Below are 18,447 nucleotides of genomic sequence, written 5' to 3' on the forward strand. Positions count from 1 at the left end.
TGATAAATAATTTTTAAGGTTTTTTTCACTCTTAAGAACATATTAATAAGCTCCCTTTGAAAAATACATTTCTAACATCAACTTTAGGTGAGAAGTACGAAATTTGAAAGAATTGAACACGGTTGTTACCTTTCACTTTTCCCGCTCATCTTTGTAGTTGGTTTCACAATTAGTGACGTTCAAACTTTTTTAAGTGCGTAGGGAGATTTCAGTATACCTCTACGGCATTAGCCCTGGTGATTCAATAGCATACAACACGGCTAGGGACCGTACGATCATCAGCACCACTCGGACGTCGGAGCGCGTACGGGTTACAGCCTCCAGCATCACCTCACAGAGAGGTGCAGGGCGAGCTGCAGCCAAGGGGAGAACTCCGGTAACCGGCTGTCGGTCAGGCATTGCCAAGGAGGCCAAACCCGCGCTCCTGGGGCTCTGTTGGTGGGGGATATTAAGACGCTATTCAGAAAACGGACCGGCTTACGTCAGGAATCGTGAGCGCCGGTTGCGGGCGGCACGCGCAGTGCTCGACGCCGGCTTCCGCGGGCGCTCACGGACCCACCGGCGCGCTACTCGCTATCACCTCCGCCTGGTGAAGCACGACCCTCTCGCCGCCTACGCGTCTCTCCTTACGGGTAGCACCGCCCCGCCTGCTGGACAGTCGGCGGGAGCGGGAGGGCGCGGAGACTCCGGCGGGACACCCCCGCGGAGGAGCGGGCTGCGCTGAGGCGGCAGCGCCGCGCGGGGGCGGGGGCTTGGGCTCGCGGCCGCCGCTAGCGGCCTTGCGGGCGGGACGAGCGGCCGCCGCCTCGCGCGCAGGACGCACCCCCCAGCCCCGGCTCTCCGCCCCCTCGCGGCGGCCCCGCCCCGCCGGGCCGGGCAGGCAGCGCCTCGCGTGCTGCGGCAGCGCCTCGCGTGCTGCGGCGGCTCCTCGGCGGCCATGCGGCTCCTCTGCGCGCTGCGGGCGGCAGCGCTGCTGCTGCTGCTCGTCCCTGGCTCCCGTGAGTAGCGGCCGCGGCGGGCGGGACGGGCGGCACGAGCATCAGGGGGCGGCCGCGCCGCCGCCGCCGCTCTCTCCGCCGGCACGGAGGCGGCAGCCACCGGGCGGACCGGCTGCCGCCACGCCTCCGCCGGGCGGACCCCAGGCCCCGCCGTGTCGCTGGGGGCCGGGAGCGGGCCGGGGGTGCGGGCTGCGCCCTCGCCGCCCCGCCAGGTGCTCCTTCCGTCGGGTTCCCAGTTGCGGGGAGGTTCGGTAGTTTGCTGATGTTTTTCTTTCCACCTTCTAAAACAAGAGCTGCGGTCGCACCGTGCACGCGGCCGGTTTCTCTAGAGCGGGCCTGCAACGGAGCCGCGGTGAGAGGCTTGATACTCGGGGCGCTTTTGAAGTCGAAACAATTTAAAAGAACGGAACCGGGGAACGTTTCGGTGTCGGGGGGTGTGCGCGCTTGCACGCAGCAGCGGGGTGCACGGACACGCCCCGCTCCCGGCCCTGCGCACCCCAGGCTCCGCGCTTCCCCGCTCCTGCGCGCCTGCAAGCGTCTGGGCGAGCGGATCGTGGCGGAGCCGGGGAAGCCGCGGTGCCTCGGCCCGGGCTGGGCTGGAAGGAGACGCTTTCCTTCCTTTTCTTGATCCTCTGCTCGCGGCGAGTGTCTTCTAATAGTTTTGGGGTCACCGTGGCTTTGCTGTTAGGGCAGAGGCTGTGTTTTGTCGCGTTTCTGTCGGGCGCTTGCAGCAATGCCTCTTTTTAGTGGCCGATTCTAGTAAATCCCCAGCCTCCTGTTTTCTTGTGCTTTAACTCAGAAGACCAGATTCAGGGGCTTATCGTCGACATGCACTCGAATAAAACGAGAGATAGAAAAGTCTGAGCTGCCGGAGTTGCCTCTCCAGACGGCTGAAATGCCTCATACAGCACCCCACAGTTTCCCAAAGTAAAGAAGCCAAAAGATCGCTACCAAAATTAACCTACTGTAGGTAATGTTGGGGAATATCGGTCGGTCCAGCAGTGTTAATATGCTGTTGTTTAATTTGGTGAAGCTATGATATAAATCGATTAAAAAAAAGTAAACTTAGTAACGTAAACAGCTTTATAATTGCCCTTCCAAAAAACTTAAGCTTTTTTTGAAGAAGTTTATTGGTAACCTGTTTACTGCTTTGCTAAGATCTTATGGCCTCCATTTTACAACGATAGACTGTCATTTCATTTGATGTAAGATTGGCCTGATCTGTCTTTTATCATGCTGCTTCCTGAGTGCATATGCTGGTTTAATTCAGTGTAAGGCAGTGCTGTCTCCTGGGACAGGGATGATCTCATCTAACTTTTGGCAATCAAATATCGTCCTTCCTCCATATGTGAATTTGTGGTCTAGACCCCATTTATAATATGTTGAGAGAAGTTGTGCCCTTTTAAGGCTCAGCGTGACATGTCTATTGAAGTACCTTTTTTTTCTGCCCACTTACTCGGAAACTTCCAGAAGGTACCACTGAGAGTTGTGTTGGTTTCAGCAAAATTTTCTGATTCACTAATGAACACTACAGGAGAAAGTGACAAACCCATCAAATACTATGATTTGCAAAAAGTGAAAGTGGCAGTTAGATTTGTCCTCGCTCCAGTTAAGATTTTTGGGCAGGCTGGTTATTTCAATATGATGCTGTTTCTTTTACTATGCTGGAAAGTTTATTTCTATGAGTCGGTCAAATCAGTGGAAGAAACATCACCAAGATGTTATGGTTTAGTAAAAATCCTCCCCACTATTATATAAAATCCAGCTGGCTTCCTGACAACCCAAGCAATCCAGGAGAATCCATGCTCCCTGGCAGGAAGCTGCCCTCACCCCCTTCCTGCCCTGCTCAGAAAAGATAGCTAGCAATGCCTTCCAAGAGCTTACCTGTAAACAAAACTACTCGCAGTACAAAAAATGAGCAGCAGCCTCCAGACCTGGAAGTGGGCATGGCATTTTGATTTCACTTTATCTCCTTACTTCTCTTAGATTCTTGGGTGACAGTAAAAGGTGGTGTAGTTTTTCAGTCTCAAATTGACCAGGGTTGAGAACCAGCTACTTGGATCCATGTTGTTTCTTTAAGTATCTGTGCAATGGTGTTTATGCTTTTCTTGCAAGACTGTGAGGTAATTGCACAATGTTAAGGCATAAGGACCTGTCCAAAAAGTTGCTGAGATAATCCTGCCCAACCTCTGTCTCAGGATGACCTACCTTCTTGGTAGGTCAAAAACACCACTTCAAAACTAGGTACTAGTAGTTCAGAACTATGATTCAAAGGGAAAAGAAATGTAAAGTCTCCAGATAGCAGGGATTTGAATTTATAGTTTGTCAGAATTGACTGGCAGATGTTACAATAGGTTTGGGATCAGGGCAGGGGGGGATGTGAATCTACAAAACTTGAGTTTCAGCCATTTCACCTGAGAAGAATGAGTACCCTGATGGTGGAGACTGCCTAGGGGATGGTTATATTTATGTTGCTGCTCTAACATCTCTGCTTTAACCATTCCTGCACCTCAGCTGCTACTCGTTTGGATTACTTAGGGGTTACTGTGCAAGTTGGAGATCTTTCTGATGGACAGTGCATTGTCAGTGCCGCTGTACTTTTAAACTAACAACAGCGGAATGGCTTGGGCATAAAACTCTCCTACATAGCTGCTATGCATGAAACTTGAGAAGATGCCCAGAAAGAATTTTATATATGACTTTTGATATGTTCTCAGAATTAATGTGTAAAATTGTACTTAGTAAAAATCTGAGTTTATATACCAACATCTTTCTGCAGCATGAGATTTAGTTCAAGTACTAAATACTCACATATAGCCTGTGAGTCCTTAGAAATGTGTTTATCTTAAATGTGAACGCGGGAGTGGGCAGACTGACATTTGTCACATGCAGGGAATTCAATGAATAGTGCCACTCATCAGTGTATGGTTCTTCTACCAGGCTTCATCTATAGAGAATAATGATTTGGTACATGCCTGAGCTGGCGTCTACAGATTCCTAATGTTAAAGGTTCATAGGTCTTATCCACTGTGTTGATTTTTGCAGGATGTGGCAAAAATCATGTCCATTTAAAATCTTGTCCTGTATGTTGCCAATAAATATCTCAGCTATCTCTATCACTTACCCTGCATCTATCTATGTGTTTAGCACAAGCACGGATCTTCAGCTCCCATGTCTGAATGCCACTTCTGGAAGCTGAATTCCATTATCAAGCTGGAAGAACTGGCCTGATTTTGCCCTTTTGAAAGTTTGCGTATCCAAATTGTCTCCAACTCCTGACTTCTTACACACTAGAGCAACAAAACCATGAGAGGCCCTGGAAGCGCTCAGCGTACCAAACCGCGCTGTAGCATTTCACAGGAAGCACGCTTGCCTTCAGATACACCCCGCCTAGCCACAAGCAGTTATGTTTTTAGCTGCATCTGCACCTGACCCTAAACAGAGGAAAACAGAGTTGTCTGACAAAAATGTTGTTGATCCCCTTTCCCTGTCCTTTTCCGGTATGTGGTGCTTCAGTGCATTGTTTTAAGTTGGGTATGTCCTTGCTTCAGTTCTGTTTCATCATGAAAAACCAACACAGAGATTCCACACACACACCCCCCCCCCCCCCGGATCACGGTGGGAAGAGGCATCAGCACAGAGCTTCTCTGCTCAAGATTTGTAGGCCCAATATTGCAACTACTACAGTGGCCCGGAGAGCTTTACCGCTGTTCGTGTGCAGGACCTTCCACGCTGCAGCTGGCTGCTGGCTTTCTCCCCTTTCCTTCCTGAACTCACGCCTGCGCGGGTACACCTGGGTCAGTGCAGATGTCTAACCCTTGCGCTTCTGCTCCCTGGAGAAGGCCTGAAACCCTCGCTGTTTCGCTTTGGGCCGGTTGCACTGTGCAGTCTGTGGTCTCGAACAAGTCTCCAGTTGTTGTCAGAGCCATCACTGCGTAAAAGCCTGTGCTGCTTTTCCCTTTGCCATGAGCCAGGGGTGCTGCCTGCCTCCCTGGTTGAAGTGTCCTGCTGTCCCTGCAGTGATACACACAGCTTCAAATCCAAGGGGCTGAGGGTAGAGAACGGTTTGGGAATAATGGCATTTTAAGATTTTCTTTTTTTCACCTGTCCCATTGGCTGCCACATGTTCCGATGTGCCATACACTTAGGCAGTACCCTATACTGAGACGTATTTGTATTCTGGAGCAACTGCTTGTGATCTGAATTAAGAAACTTACAATGTTGAGGGTTTTTTTGAAGAGGAAAAAGAATTTTGTATCTTTTAAGCTGGATAAAGACCTTGACGTCTTTCAAGGTGTGCAGTCCAGGCTGACCTGAACGAGGCCTAATACAGTCCTGTCTTCCATTCCACCTCCAGTTCCTGCCCCTCTCTTTCATCTAATCCTCCAGGGAGCTAATTCTGCTGGTTGAGGCAGCAAAAAACATTGTGCTCTGTTGGGGAAGGGGGTAATGTCAGTTTTCTGTTGGCTCTGGTTTTCCTCAGTCAGATCATTGTCAAATGCAGGGGGATCAGCTCTGATGTAGACTGCTTTCTGCAGGATTGGGTCCTTCCTGGGGGAGCTTAGTTTAGCTGTGCCCCATCCTCCCTTTTTTGTTTGTTTCTTCTCCCTAAGCTCCCTAACAGTCTAACATACCTTGCAGTGCTGCCTCAATCTTGATATTGCGGGGGTGAGATACAATGAGTTGTTTGCCATTTGTATTTCCAAACTGCACCATTCTTGAGACCTTCGCTAAGGTTTTGTAACTACTAAGAAAACACCCTATTTCTGTGATAATTAGTTCAGGTTTTTTCCTTGCCTTCAGCAGAATATTGTTACAAGTGGTCAAAACTAAACTCTGCTTGGCAAGGGCAGAATCCATAACCGATCCTCTTTGAACGCCATTCTGTGTGGTTTATCTTTAAATTTTACCACTTGTTTGTAGACCAGGCCTGAGGACAGTGTAATCAGGCCTCAGTTAGTCTTTAGGGCATGATGATATTTCTCTGGAGATGTGATCCTTCTCTATCCTGCTCCCCACCTGCCAAATGCTCAGTGGATGCATTAACATGCTGTTAGTCCCAAACTAAGCAATGCAACTTCTTGGTGGAGATCATTGTCTTACCATGTTGCCCATGCAGGGGCAGAGCAAATGTCCAACTGCCTGCAAAGGCCTTGCAGACTTTATAGGAAAAGATGTATGTGAGAAGTTCTTTTCCTTTTACTGTAGGTGATGCGGGTCACATCTTATTACTGAAGGAAGGTGCCTGATTTTCTACCTCTTCTTTCAGTCTCCTTTCATCTCAAGGAAGAAGAGAACTTGGGATGGTGATGATGGGGAAGATAAAACTGAGGATTGGAAGGCGTTCCAGTTCATTTGATGGTTGGGTAGTGCAAATGTCGTTTTTAATGTGCTAAGAGCAGGCTGTTGTGGTACCATGCTTTTATATTACCATTATGCCTAACTCCTGCCCATGGTAGTTTAGTCATTTATATGCCCAAAGCAAGTGACAGATGCTGTACTAACCCTTTTTTTTCTCACTTCCTAGCAATAAAGCACCTAAAACTATCTTACTCTTGGTTTTTGTGTAGGAAATGAAGAGACAAACAACTCCAGCAGTACTGCACTCTTTATGACACCAGACTATAAGTTGCAAGGTAATACTCTTGGCATTTCTGTTGCTGTTCCTCAGTAGCATCAAGAAGAGCAATATGTATTATTGTATGTCTTAAACAGTCCTGTAATAGTTTGCCCTTTATTTTATTTTATTGAATTGTGAACAGCTGTAGGGCAGGAGGGAGATAATCTGATTGTCTCATCTATTCCGGGACAGCTAAAGGTATTTAAGAGGAACAGTAGAACACGATTCAATCCTAATATCCTTAGGTACCCCAGAGCAACAGAGAGAGGAGGAATAAAATGGAAACATTTTACGTATAGAACTAGAAATACCTGCTAACATCAATTTACAGTTACAAAGAGAACCACTAGGTCAAGAAGTCTGCTAGGCTAGAATTCAGTGCTCTTGGGGAAAAAGGCGAGGCACTTCTTCATTTGATTTTTAATGTCAGAATAGACTCTTAAGTCCTCCATGCTTGATCTCATTGCTAATGTACACATTTATTTCATAATGTAATCTCATTTTGACTGCATTAAGCTGTACACCTTTAAGTATGTGCCATGCAAAAGGCATATTCCTTGACTTATTTTTGCCTTGTACTACTTCACTCATCTAATTTGCTGTTGGCCAACAAGTAGGATGTATAGCCAATACTCTGCTCATTGACTCAGTCTATCTTGTCTTAATTGCATTACTGACTCACACCCAAATTCCAGGCAGTGTATGTGGCTTCTTTTCACCTGTATGAGCATGCAGTCCTCATCTAGATGTGTTCCCAGGGTTGCAGAAGCAAGCACTCAGAACTTGAGGGAAGCCCAAAGCTGTGTTCTGGTTACAATATTGGGCCAGTGTGGGAAAGGGTTAGCCCCAGGCCTATCCATGGCTGAGGCTGGTATAAAAGTCCACAGATCCAAGAAAGAATGCGTTTGTAATTGTACAATCATAGACTGTTTCTCAAAAGCAATTAAATCTGCAACTTAATATCCAGGTATGTCAGTATAAGAGTTGTGTGTGCAGTACACCACAATGGTGGGACTAGTTGCCTATGATTATACCAAAGAAAAGGCAAAGTAGTTCCCTCTGTCATTTTTTTCCCCTTTTTCATAGGCGGTATGAAGGTGTAAATTTGTTGCATTTGTTCTTAAACCTGAGCTTGCTCATAACATGTATGCAATTGCAAAGAGGGTTGACAAAACTGTTTTAGACTAGACTTTTCCAGTGGTGAGAACAGCAGATCTGTTCAAAGGAAATAGGCCTACTTCTTGATTCTGGTAGCTGTGTTGCTATTCTCGTCATCTCTGAGGTTATGCACTTTGTTTTCCAGCCATGCTAAAACGCAGTAGAGCTGCTGCAAGGCGCATAGCACTAGCCATGTGGGAGGATGCTGTAAAAGATCAGTCACTTCAGAGAAAAGAATAATCACAGAATGAGCATAGACAGCGGCGCAGAACAATGGGAGGGAAGTATGGGCAGTGATGCTTCCAGGAATAGGAGTTACTGAACAGCCCAGTAGATATTTGTCAGGAGGAAGAGACGATTAACCTGTAAGAAACATTGAAGAGGGATGCAGCAGTGAGGACAGAACCTAGAAGTAACATGAGTAGGAAGCGGGGTGGGAGGGGGGGAAGAGAACTGGAAAAGTAGAAGTGAAAAAAAGGAGGGAAGGACAAAACCATTAGGACTGAAACATGGTTTACATTTTAAGCCTTTGGAAACGGGTACATTCTTAGGACCCTTGTGTAGAGAGAACACAGAAGATGTTTCATGGGTATTCGTTTGTCCTTGCTTGACACGACTACAGTATGTTCCTAGCATGAGCCCAGTTTGTAACGGGGATGCAGCAAAATGAAAGAAAAGATTGAGAGACAGGAAATGGAACTGAAATAGAGGAATAAAAACTACAAAAAAAGCCCACGGTGCTTAAGTAGGTCAAGAAAGTCAGTGACAGTATGGCTGATAACAGCAGCTGGAATAGAGCATGACATAGAAGTGGAAGAGAGCAAAAAGAGGAGATGTAAAGAATTCAGATGCAGACCATTTGGGCATTGCTGTGCATACAGTGTAGCTGTGTTTGTGCTGCACTGAGATCTGGAAGGATTTTGCAGAGGGAGAGAACCATCTGCTTTGGGCTGAAATACTCTCTGATCTGTTCCCACTTGTAGCCTGCAAACAGATACCCTGAGTATTGTGTTGTGAGTGCTTTAATTATAGTATGTTAAAATGAAAATTAATAATATTTCTTTTCTTGTTTTTTTTTCCTTCTAGACAATAGCAGTTCATCCAGTCTCACTGTTACATCATCCACACAATCTACAGGTATGTATCTGTTCATCTGTCCATTACTATGAACCTAGCAGCTAGCTCGAAACTTACCTCTGATTATACAAAATTCTTAAGAAATATCCATCAGAAGTGGGTATTTGAGAGAGGCATTATAATTTTAGGGCTGGGAGGCAACCTGTAAAACAACTGAAATGAAGCCGTACTGTTTTTCAAGCTTAGGTAGCATTGCTTCATCAGTAGAAGCAGTGACATTTGCGGTGCCATTGAAAAACAGGAATCAAAATAAAGCTTCAAGGAAGAATTGAAAGTGGGTCTTTTTCGTGTTCATTCTTTGTTTCTAAGCAAACTTCTTCCATTTTCATGGAGTAAAGATGAATAGGTGGTTGTGCAAACAGTGCATATCTGTTTAATGTTATTTCATAGTAAATAGATTTAGAGTATAATGAGGTCCTGGGGGCTTAAGTTTGAGTAAGACTCCATTTCCTTTTATGTAAGACTCATGGCGCCTTACACCTTAGAAAACAGTCCTTATAGAGCTCATAGCACAAAACAGTGGAGTTCAAGTGGGACACAAGCAGTAGATCTGGGACAATCTGTCACAGGTACTTTTGCGTTGTTCCAGCACTACCATCTTTCCTTTACAACTTGGCAAAAGAACTGTAGGTAAGAATGATTTCCCAAGGCAGCAGTGTTGCAGGTGTGATGCTCCAACGTAAATAATGTGTTTACAAAACACATCTTTGTAGAAGGAAAAAATAGCTGTATTAGATCAACTAGTAGAGTTTGAAAGCAAATACTTAACCTAGGACTCAAAGAAACAGTTCATCCGCTTGTATTTGCAATGTTCTAACTGTTGGCTCTGTTGGTGTGAGATTATTAAAAAAGGAAATTAAAAATATCATCTTCTGGAAGAACTTGCACAGGCATATTTTATCACATCACTAAAGACTGGATAAGAATTAATGTCGTGCAGTTGCTCAGTCTGTGATGGTAAAAGGTTGTATCTGAGAGAAGAGAAGCTATTTCCATGCATGAACTGCGTCCCCTTTGTGCTAAAGGCCATGTGAAAGCAGGGCAGAAATACTGCACCTACCCTACAAATACTTTGTGTATTTGTGGAGTTTTATGCTGATCATAAGGTCCCAGCTACAGTACAGGTCCCAGTACAACTCTCACTTTGTGTCTCTGTAGTCTCCAGGTAACCTCTGAGCTACCACAGGTTGCTTGTTATTCATTTAATAATAAAATACTCACTGGGAAAAAAAAAAAACAAAACTTCTGCAAAGACCTTCCTTTTGATAGCAGGGAAATGGTAGAGTGTCTCATTCCATTGCCTGCATTGTGCCAGTTTAAGCATGTCTAACTTGGAAAGTGGAGAGATTTTTGTAATCCCCATGTTGCCTTGGGGACTTTCCTGTGTGTAAAGCCATTGTTAACCACTGGTGTTTCACCCACCCTGTGCTCCAGTCCTTTCGCCTTCTGCTCCAACCCTGACTATGGTTTCTTCCAGAGGTCTGAGCTTTACTATGTCTGGATAATAGTAGTAGAAAGAGGCCTGCGCCCTATACTGATAGGCACAGTACAAACCTAACAGACGGCTATGCCTTGTTTCACGTAGTTTGTGATTCACGTCTTTTTTTTCTTTTTTTTTTTCTTTTTTTTGTTGAAAGCTTCATAAATATTGAGACAATGTTCATCCATTTTGATTATCTATCTTGACCTCTTCAGAATAAAGACTAATGGATATATGTACTTCATTTTGCTTAAAGTCTCTGCCCCCCCCCTTTTTTTTTTTTTTTGGAAGGTTTTCATGACAGAAGCTGTTTCATTCATTTTCTGTGCAAAGGAGAGTATTTATTTTAGGAAGAGCATTCAATAATAATTATTTTGTATGTTAGCACAGTGCTTCTGCAATTTGAGTTGTTGTGTTTGTTCTTGTTGAGTTACAACACTGAGTAGTCCATGCTGCTAAGAATTCTTATCTTTATGCTATATATATAGTTTGATTGATGGATATAGCATAGCTATTTAATGTTTAAACACAGGTAGCATACAAAGTAAAATACTTGTCTCCTTTAAAAATAAAGCATCATAAACCTGAACTATATTACTGGCATGCATCCTTTTTAAATAATAAAAATTAACTCGGGCAGTCTGGGTTGGTTTAGCATGATGTTCGATGAAGCACAGCTGGTCTTTTGGGGGAAAAGTAATTAGGGAAATCAAAGATAAAGGAACAGATGTTGTTAGCAAATGTTCTTTCATCTTAACTCTGTTGGTAAAATAGTACGGGTAAGGTTTTTCAAAGACACGGAAGAACAGATTAGTCAATTCATGACAATTCATGTCAGCTTCCCAAATTCTCCAGCTGCCTCAGATAGCCTCCCATTGATGTTTTGAAATGGCTGATGCTAAATACATCATGAAAGATAAGTCTGTAGGCAGTTAACCAGATTTTACTCTTACTGTTACATCACCAAGTGCTATAATCTAGATAAAGTAAGAAAAAAGGATTCGGGGGGGGGGGGGGGGGAAGTAATGTGCAAATTTGCTGACAATTCTCATGATAGCTGCTTGGATATTTTTTTGTGCTGACTTAGGTTTTTTGCAGGGTGATTTAATGCCCATAGAGTAAGTGCCATCTTCGTGTAACATTGTTTAATAATGTTACGTGTGCACCAGTTAGTCATTATATTGCTCAGAAACACAAGCCAGTTTGACACTCAGAATTCAGGGCTAAAAATAAAAAAAAACCACCACAGAAAACTGACTGGCTGACACTTGCGTTCATAGTTGTCTTTCTTTTGGTATCTTTTATATTAGGAATGCAGTTACCAGGTGTGATTTCATGTCATATAACTGTAGAAGGTTTCCATATAGACATTTCCTTGCTAATTTCCTGCAGTGAGGAACCGTTTGGTATTTATAGAACATTGTGCCTTTGGGGAGTTTACCTGTAAGTGTTAAAATGTGCCCTGAATTTTATCTGATGTGTTTTACACATGCTTCATAGAGGAACTGAATTTCCTAATTTTAACAAGGTAAGCAGATGAATACAGCACTCCAACTGTTCCATCTCAATGAATGCTCATTTCAAAATGTTTTCCTCGGGTTATGGCACAATACAATTATAACATCAAAGAACAGGAAAATAAATAACATTTACTATGGGGACTGTATTGGGCTGTTTCAGCAGTTTTAATGTTAAATGTCTCAGAAAAGTGTTGTATAGGCCACTTCCTTTCTGAATGCTTACATTGTCATGTTTCAGTTTTTGATGCTTACATCTGTACTGGAAACAGTAATACTTAAGTCTTGGCAAAGACACCATTCTGTGTGTAGCTACTTGTTTTAAACCACACTTACAGGAACATTATTCTATCGAAGCGGTTTAGATGCTGTATTTAAAAAAAAGCAGAAATTTCATATCAAGTTCACTGTGGAATTGAGATGAAATTACCTATTCTTCAGTTGTTCTAGTTTTAGACAATTTCAAGAAAACGTGGATGTAATTAGACATTTAAATGTCCATAATTAAAGGCTTTTGTGGTGTTTAAAATGAACCCAGCTTGTGTGAGGTTATAGAAATAACACAGAAGTGGACAGCTGCAAAGGGAGCTTTTTCTCCCTAAAATTCCTTCATACATAAAAACTGTTTGCCTTTTATTGTCCGCTTAAAGAAATATTAGCTGCATAACAGGCTCATTTTTCTTGTTAGTTCCTTCTTGGGAAAAAAAATAATTATTCTTAAGATCATTCTAGCTGGCTGCCTTCTACTAAGGTTCTAAGGATTTTGCTTTAAATATCAATCTCTATTGAATTTGCTTCATGGTATTTTTATTCTGAATAAAATACGTGTTTTTTAATAATTTTTTTTTAATAAAATAAAACATTCATTAGTGTTTTCTGAGGAGGGAAGGGGAAGTGTTAAGTAAAAGCAGATGTTATGTAAAAGCAAAGGAAAAGTTAAAGATGTTAGGTGTCAGTTAAACTTGTGAAACAGCATTCCAATCTTTATTTTAACCTTGGCAAGACAGCTGCTACTATATAAATTATACAGGCCAGCAGATTTACTTAGTTGAACTTCTATGACATGTAGAAAACCTTTTGAAGTTTAACGTACATACAGAATTCTCTCTGGTAAGTTTAATATGCATGCAGCCTTAATAAAGCCAGTGTTTCATTCAAAAGCAAACGAAAGATTAAATCATTACTAATATTGTGGGGGCAGGGGGTGCGTTTTCATTTAAAATCGTTCTTACCAGAAAAGCTTAGTTATCTGAAAAGTTGGGTGCTTCCAATGGAAAGTTACTCTTGATCCAGAATTTTACCACATTTTAAAATATTGTAAGTTAGGTGTGATTCTGTGGAATTGGATAGTGTTACCCACAAAAAATGGACCCTTCTAAAAGCTATCAGGTATTATCCAGGTTGTCTTTACAGCCTTTCCTTTAAACCATTCCTGACCTTGAGCCCCAGAAATCAGAAGTTAGGCCTTCCCAAAGGAAATGCATAGGGGACGAGTCTGTATGCAAGCTGGGATATTCATGCAGTGGCATTTTCATTGTTACTCTGTCATTCTATTTGGGTATGATAAATGCTATCTTATTCAACGAGTATACAGTTTATTATTCTCATGTATTTTTTTGTGTGATACCGCAAATGAAAATTTCCCAGGTACATCCAGCAGTACTACTCATCTGACCAGTACCAGTCAGCCCACCAACACCACTGTGTCTGTCACTGTGATGACTCAGCCCACCAAAACCAGCCAGACAACAAGATCCACCACAGCTTCATCAGTCACATCATCACAACTCAATATTACAGTGGTGACCACTTCCAAGATTTCTTTCACTTCTGCAGCAGGTGAGTTCACATTTCAAGAAGCTTATAAAGGTTTGTATACACATTGACATGCGTTGTACAATTTTACAGTGGTATAACAAAGGTGGCAGGCATTTGCATGCTGAAAAATGAGAGTAAAATGAGTGGGGGTTTATTATTAAGTTGGCTACAATAATGTTGCTCTGAGGACTCCACTTAAATAAGGCTTCACTTAACCTGAGAGACCTGATATATTTAGGAAAAAAAATTAAATGGGAGTGGTACGAACCAGCAGCTACCAACAAGGAGATTAGCAATGTTAGGAAAAAGCCTGGCTTGTGATACAACTTCTGTATTTGTTCAGGTCTCCCTTCTTCAGCTTACTTGAACTCATCTCTAATAGTTCCTTTTTCACATCTGACCTGTGGCTCAAAATATGGCTACTGGCTTGGTAGAAAGACTGAGTTCTGTTAGCTACATTTGTAGCAATGTAATGAATTTTATCCCTGATGACAGATTGAGTATGACTATGAATTAGTCACACTTTATGTAAAAGTTATCAAATACAGTTTGACAGTACCCTTTAATACAAAAACAGTAAGTGTAGAATTCAGCATTTCCTTGCTGTTAGCTGCTTGTTTGCACCACTTCATGCATACACTTCTAAACAGATCAGGGTTGCTCACATATCAGTGGAGCGTTACTGGGAAGGTGAAGCTGTCATTAGCAGAACTTTTAGTTGGCCATGTAACACTCCCTGTGGCGAGTACAAATAGATGGGCACAGCCTGGGTCTTCTGGTGTGAGTTTGTAGCAGATGTAAACCAGTTTTCACGTGGAAACTGCTGGGGCTTATCTGAGGTCATGTTATCTATGTCAATATTTGTGTTGGGCTGCAGAATTGATCTCACTTGTAGAGTGAGGGTACAATTCCATAAGAAAAACTAAAGCAATCCAACAGCTCATTGCCACCAAAGGTGTTTTACTCCCACCATGTAACTATACTGACTTGGTGGTTGTTGGACCCCTCTGCAGGCTGACTCAGCATGCTCATGCATGAACTAAAAGCAGCTACCTTTTGTGCTTGGGTTAATTTCAGGCCAGCTTAGTGAGTTAAATTGGCTTATGGAGGGTATGAAGAACACTAGAACAGGAACACAAGGACAGGAGCTGCATGTATGGAAGGGCGGGAGAGCAGGGGGGAAAAAAGGCAGGGGAAAGAGGGGGGTGGAGAGGAGAAGGGGCAGTCAGTTTTTCAGAGACGGCAAGCACTTGGATCAGGTGCTCCTGCATCACCAGAATCTGGCACTTAACAATGGGTGTCTAGATTGGTTGGTATCTTGCTAGTTGCTCTGTTAAATTTGTCTAATTTGGTCTTTAGACGATATATCTAGTCAATGGGGAGGGCAGGATATTAGAGTCCCTCAAAACACAATTTTGCAAGCTCTGTAAAAAGTGCCTTTTGTTTTCTTCTTTTCAGCTACATCAAAATCTGAGGCTGTCGTAGCCAAAACCTCCAGATTTGATGTGGGCAGTTTTGTAGGTGGCATTGTGCTGACACTTGGAGTCCTAGTTATTCTCTACATTGGATGCAAAACCTATCACTCTAGAAGAGGCATTCAGTATAGAACCATGTAAGTTCCCAAGGGATTGTCCCTTGTCAATGTATTACTTTCTTGAGGGGAACAAGGACAAGCAAAACAAGGAGAATGAACACTGATACATGCATTTGTTTAATATACATTATATTAATATCATTATGAGATTTAACTGTGATGCTTTGTCTTTCACCGCTTCAGCTATTCCTTATTATTATTATGCCTCTCTTCTGTGTGGGTTTTTTCTCCGATCTATTATATAAAAGCTTTTTGTTTTTTTAAAAAAGATCATTGTCCTTTAGCTGTTCCATGAATAGCTAACACTTCCTTGAAAACATTTCCTTGAAATGTTTGCTGCAATTTGCAAGCCTTCTGGTTCTTCCTGACACTTTCTTCTAGAATCTATTTGTCTATTCACTCTTTGACATTTTCTTCCCCTTTGCCATTAATTCTTTTGTAGTAGCTCTATTTTCTATTACCTATATGACATCTTGTTGGAACTCTGTTATCATCTCTCTTTTGTATCACCTTTTATGTACCCTCAAGTGTAGTTTGAGCAGCCAGTTTTAAAGCCAGACATCTAATATTCCACATTCTTAAGCAACCACTGTTGAATTAATTCATTTATTTATTGTCACAGAAAACAAAGGCCATTATTTGCATTTTTAAAAGACCAGTATTTGGTTGCTGTCTAATATATGAACTCAGAACTTTTGCCCCACCTTGCAATATAGGCAGGCCAACTGCTTGCTTTCTAATATTTATTTTCCTGTGTTAATCTTGTTCTCAAGTCCAGAAACCTGTCCATAAAATTGTACGCCCTGAACCTGCTTTCAGTATTTTTCACAAGTCCATGAAATGAGAAGTAGAATTCATTTAACTGAATACAGGCATCTGCATCTGAACTAGTCATTTCATATCATTCATATTACCCTAAAGTAGGGTAAATCTGTCAGATGAATCAGCCTCTCCATGTGTTTTTGTATTCACTTACTGGAAGGGCAGCTACGCTTAGATCAAGAAGTCTGTGCTGTGGATATTGAAAGGTATAGGCTGGATCCCACATAAAGTCACTTGTTTACTCTGTGTACACCAGTGACTTTCAACCTTCTTTGAGCTGTGGGCTGCTGCTATTTTCCCTGTGGAGTGTAGGTGCTGTACAGCAAATACAAGCCTAGTGAGAGTAAGCTTGCTTTTCTTAGTTAACTTTTTAAGACCTTTTAGAAGGTGTCTGTGGACTTCAGACAGTCTGTAGACTACAAGTTGAAAAACACTGATATTAAACAGATTCTCTGCCACCAACTTCGTCCAGGCAACTGATCTCTCTCCTTCATGATACCAGATTGAGGGACAGGAGATGTCTTGGGTATGGTTCTTCTTTGTGGAACTATTCTTTTCCTCTCCTTTTGCAGCATTCATTTCTGAGAGTACAGAACCAGTCAGACATCTGTGATTTTGATGTCATCTTGTATCTCACCCTTTTTGTAGTGAATAGTTAAATCAAAATTGTACCATGTCATTTGCCATTTATACTGAGCTCTCTTCTGGGCTTCCAGACTTGCCTCCTTGTGCCTTGTTTAGTTTAAGAACTGGGAATTCTTAAAACTAGGTTGCTTTTCTTTTTCCTGTTCAGTATCATCCATCTCAGTTGAGAAGATTGTTTTAAGTGAGGTGATGTCATTAAGGCTTGTTAGGATGCTAGTTTGTAGGCCTTGTGTTTTTTCCCCATCTTGACTCCTGCTTGCTGGTCGTGGAATTCAGCCAGTCCCTACTATACATGTTAATCCACAGTAGCATTTGAATGGATATTGTAGAATTCAGATCAACAGTGTCTTTAAAAGACAGGAAATGTGTTGCTGAGCTTGTAAACTGGCTTTTTATTAGTTGTTAGTACTGGATATAGGCAAGATAGATAGGATAAAAATGCCTGAGCAACAGCTGATCTGAAAATCTGTACTTGAATGAAATGCGAAAGCCAAAAACATTAGTAATGCTAGTGAAGCCGGAGGCGTGTTGACAAAATGAAATAGTTGTGTTAACTTTAGGCTTGGCTCAGAGAGGACTGTTAACTCCCAGATCAATGTACCCTTAGCCCTTCCCAGAAGGATGGCCTTCTGTTCACAAAATAACCTTCTTCGCAGCAGTTGGGTGTCTGTTTCTCGTGTCGACTGTTGCTTGTACTGCAAAACATTAATTACTGTGTTTCTATTACAGTGATGAACACGATGCCATCATTTAAAGAGACTTCGGGGAAGACAGTGTTGGAAACCCATCCTTATCACAGCTGTTGTAACTTCTGAAAGAGTTCCTTTCATAAATATGATCACAGTCTCTAAACCTCTCTTGGGTGTGATCCTGCAAAATGTTGAGAAGCTCTTTAAATATCCTGATTTTTTTGTATTGGCTTTTATAAGAAGAAGAGGAACTCAACACTTTGTAGAGACAGTATTTTCTTTTTCCATTATTTGTAACAAAATTTAAAGAAACACATATATCAAGTCATTTTAAGGTACACACGGAGTCTCTGAAATAGCTAATTACTAGCACAGTGGATCGCATTGTTGCAATTCTAAATTCATTCAATTATTTCTTACATATTGTGTAAATCCATTGCGTTCCATAATGGATAATAGTAGGTTAAATAGGATACCTTTGAGACCAGGCATAGGTTTTTGCAAGTAAAATGTTTTTTTTCTCTAATGTTTTGTATTAAATTGTATTTATTTCAGAGTTTGATGTGAAATTTAGTTTATAGATTTTGGACTTTGAACAATTCAGTTAGTTAATTTTTATTAGGCTATAAAGGGACATGGTTTGCTAACTTTATAGAAGGTGATAATAAGTACTTTAAACTTCAGACATTAGCTCACCAGTTACCCTCAGAGACTTTCCTTAACAAGCTATACAAATGAGACTAGCTGCAGGAAGCATGGACAGACTGGAGGTATCCATCCACAACCCTTTTCTCTAACTGGGTCCTTGTAAGAAGAGTATGCAATCCATAGCTGCTTCTTTCGAGCATGTCCTGATGAAATGTGCACTTGAATATAAAGTAAAAATGGAAAAAAGTAATTGTGCCATCATAAATATGATAGAATATGAAAATTGCTTCTAAACATTGGCTTTTAAGTTGAATGTAGCAA

At 42.2% G+C, this 18,447-nt stretch overlaps 1 protein-coding gene across 1 annotated transcript; it reads left to right on the forward strand.

Annotated features, from left to right (window-relative positions):
* Positions 1-754: 754 nt before the first annotated feature.
* On the forward strand, positions 755-17,543 carry TMEM123 (transmembrane protein 123; the record flags this gene model as incomplete). The annotated part of the gene is made up of 6 exons (XM_082014378.1): positions 755-998; positions 6,569-6,634; positions 8,863-8,913; positions 13,558-13,749; positions 15,187-15,340; positions 17,519-17,543. The coding sequence occupies exons 1-6, from the start codon at positions 938-940 to the stop codon at positions 17,541-17,543; spliced, it is 549 nt and encodes a 182-aa protein (XP_081870504.1). The 5' UTR covers positions 755-937.
* Positions 17,544-18,447: the final 904 nt, after the last annotated feature.

This window comes from Phaethon aethereus (genome assembly GCF_964289735.1).
Source record: "Phaethon aethereus genome assembly, chromosome: 1".
Lineage (NCBI taxonomy): Eukaryota > Metazoa > Chordata > Aves > Phaethontiformes > Phaethontidae > Phaethon > Phaethon aethereus.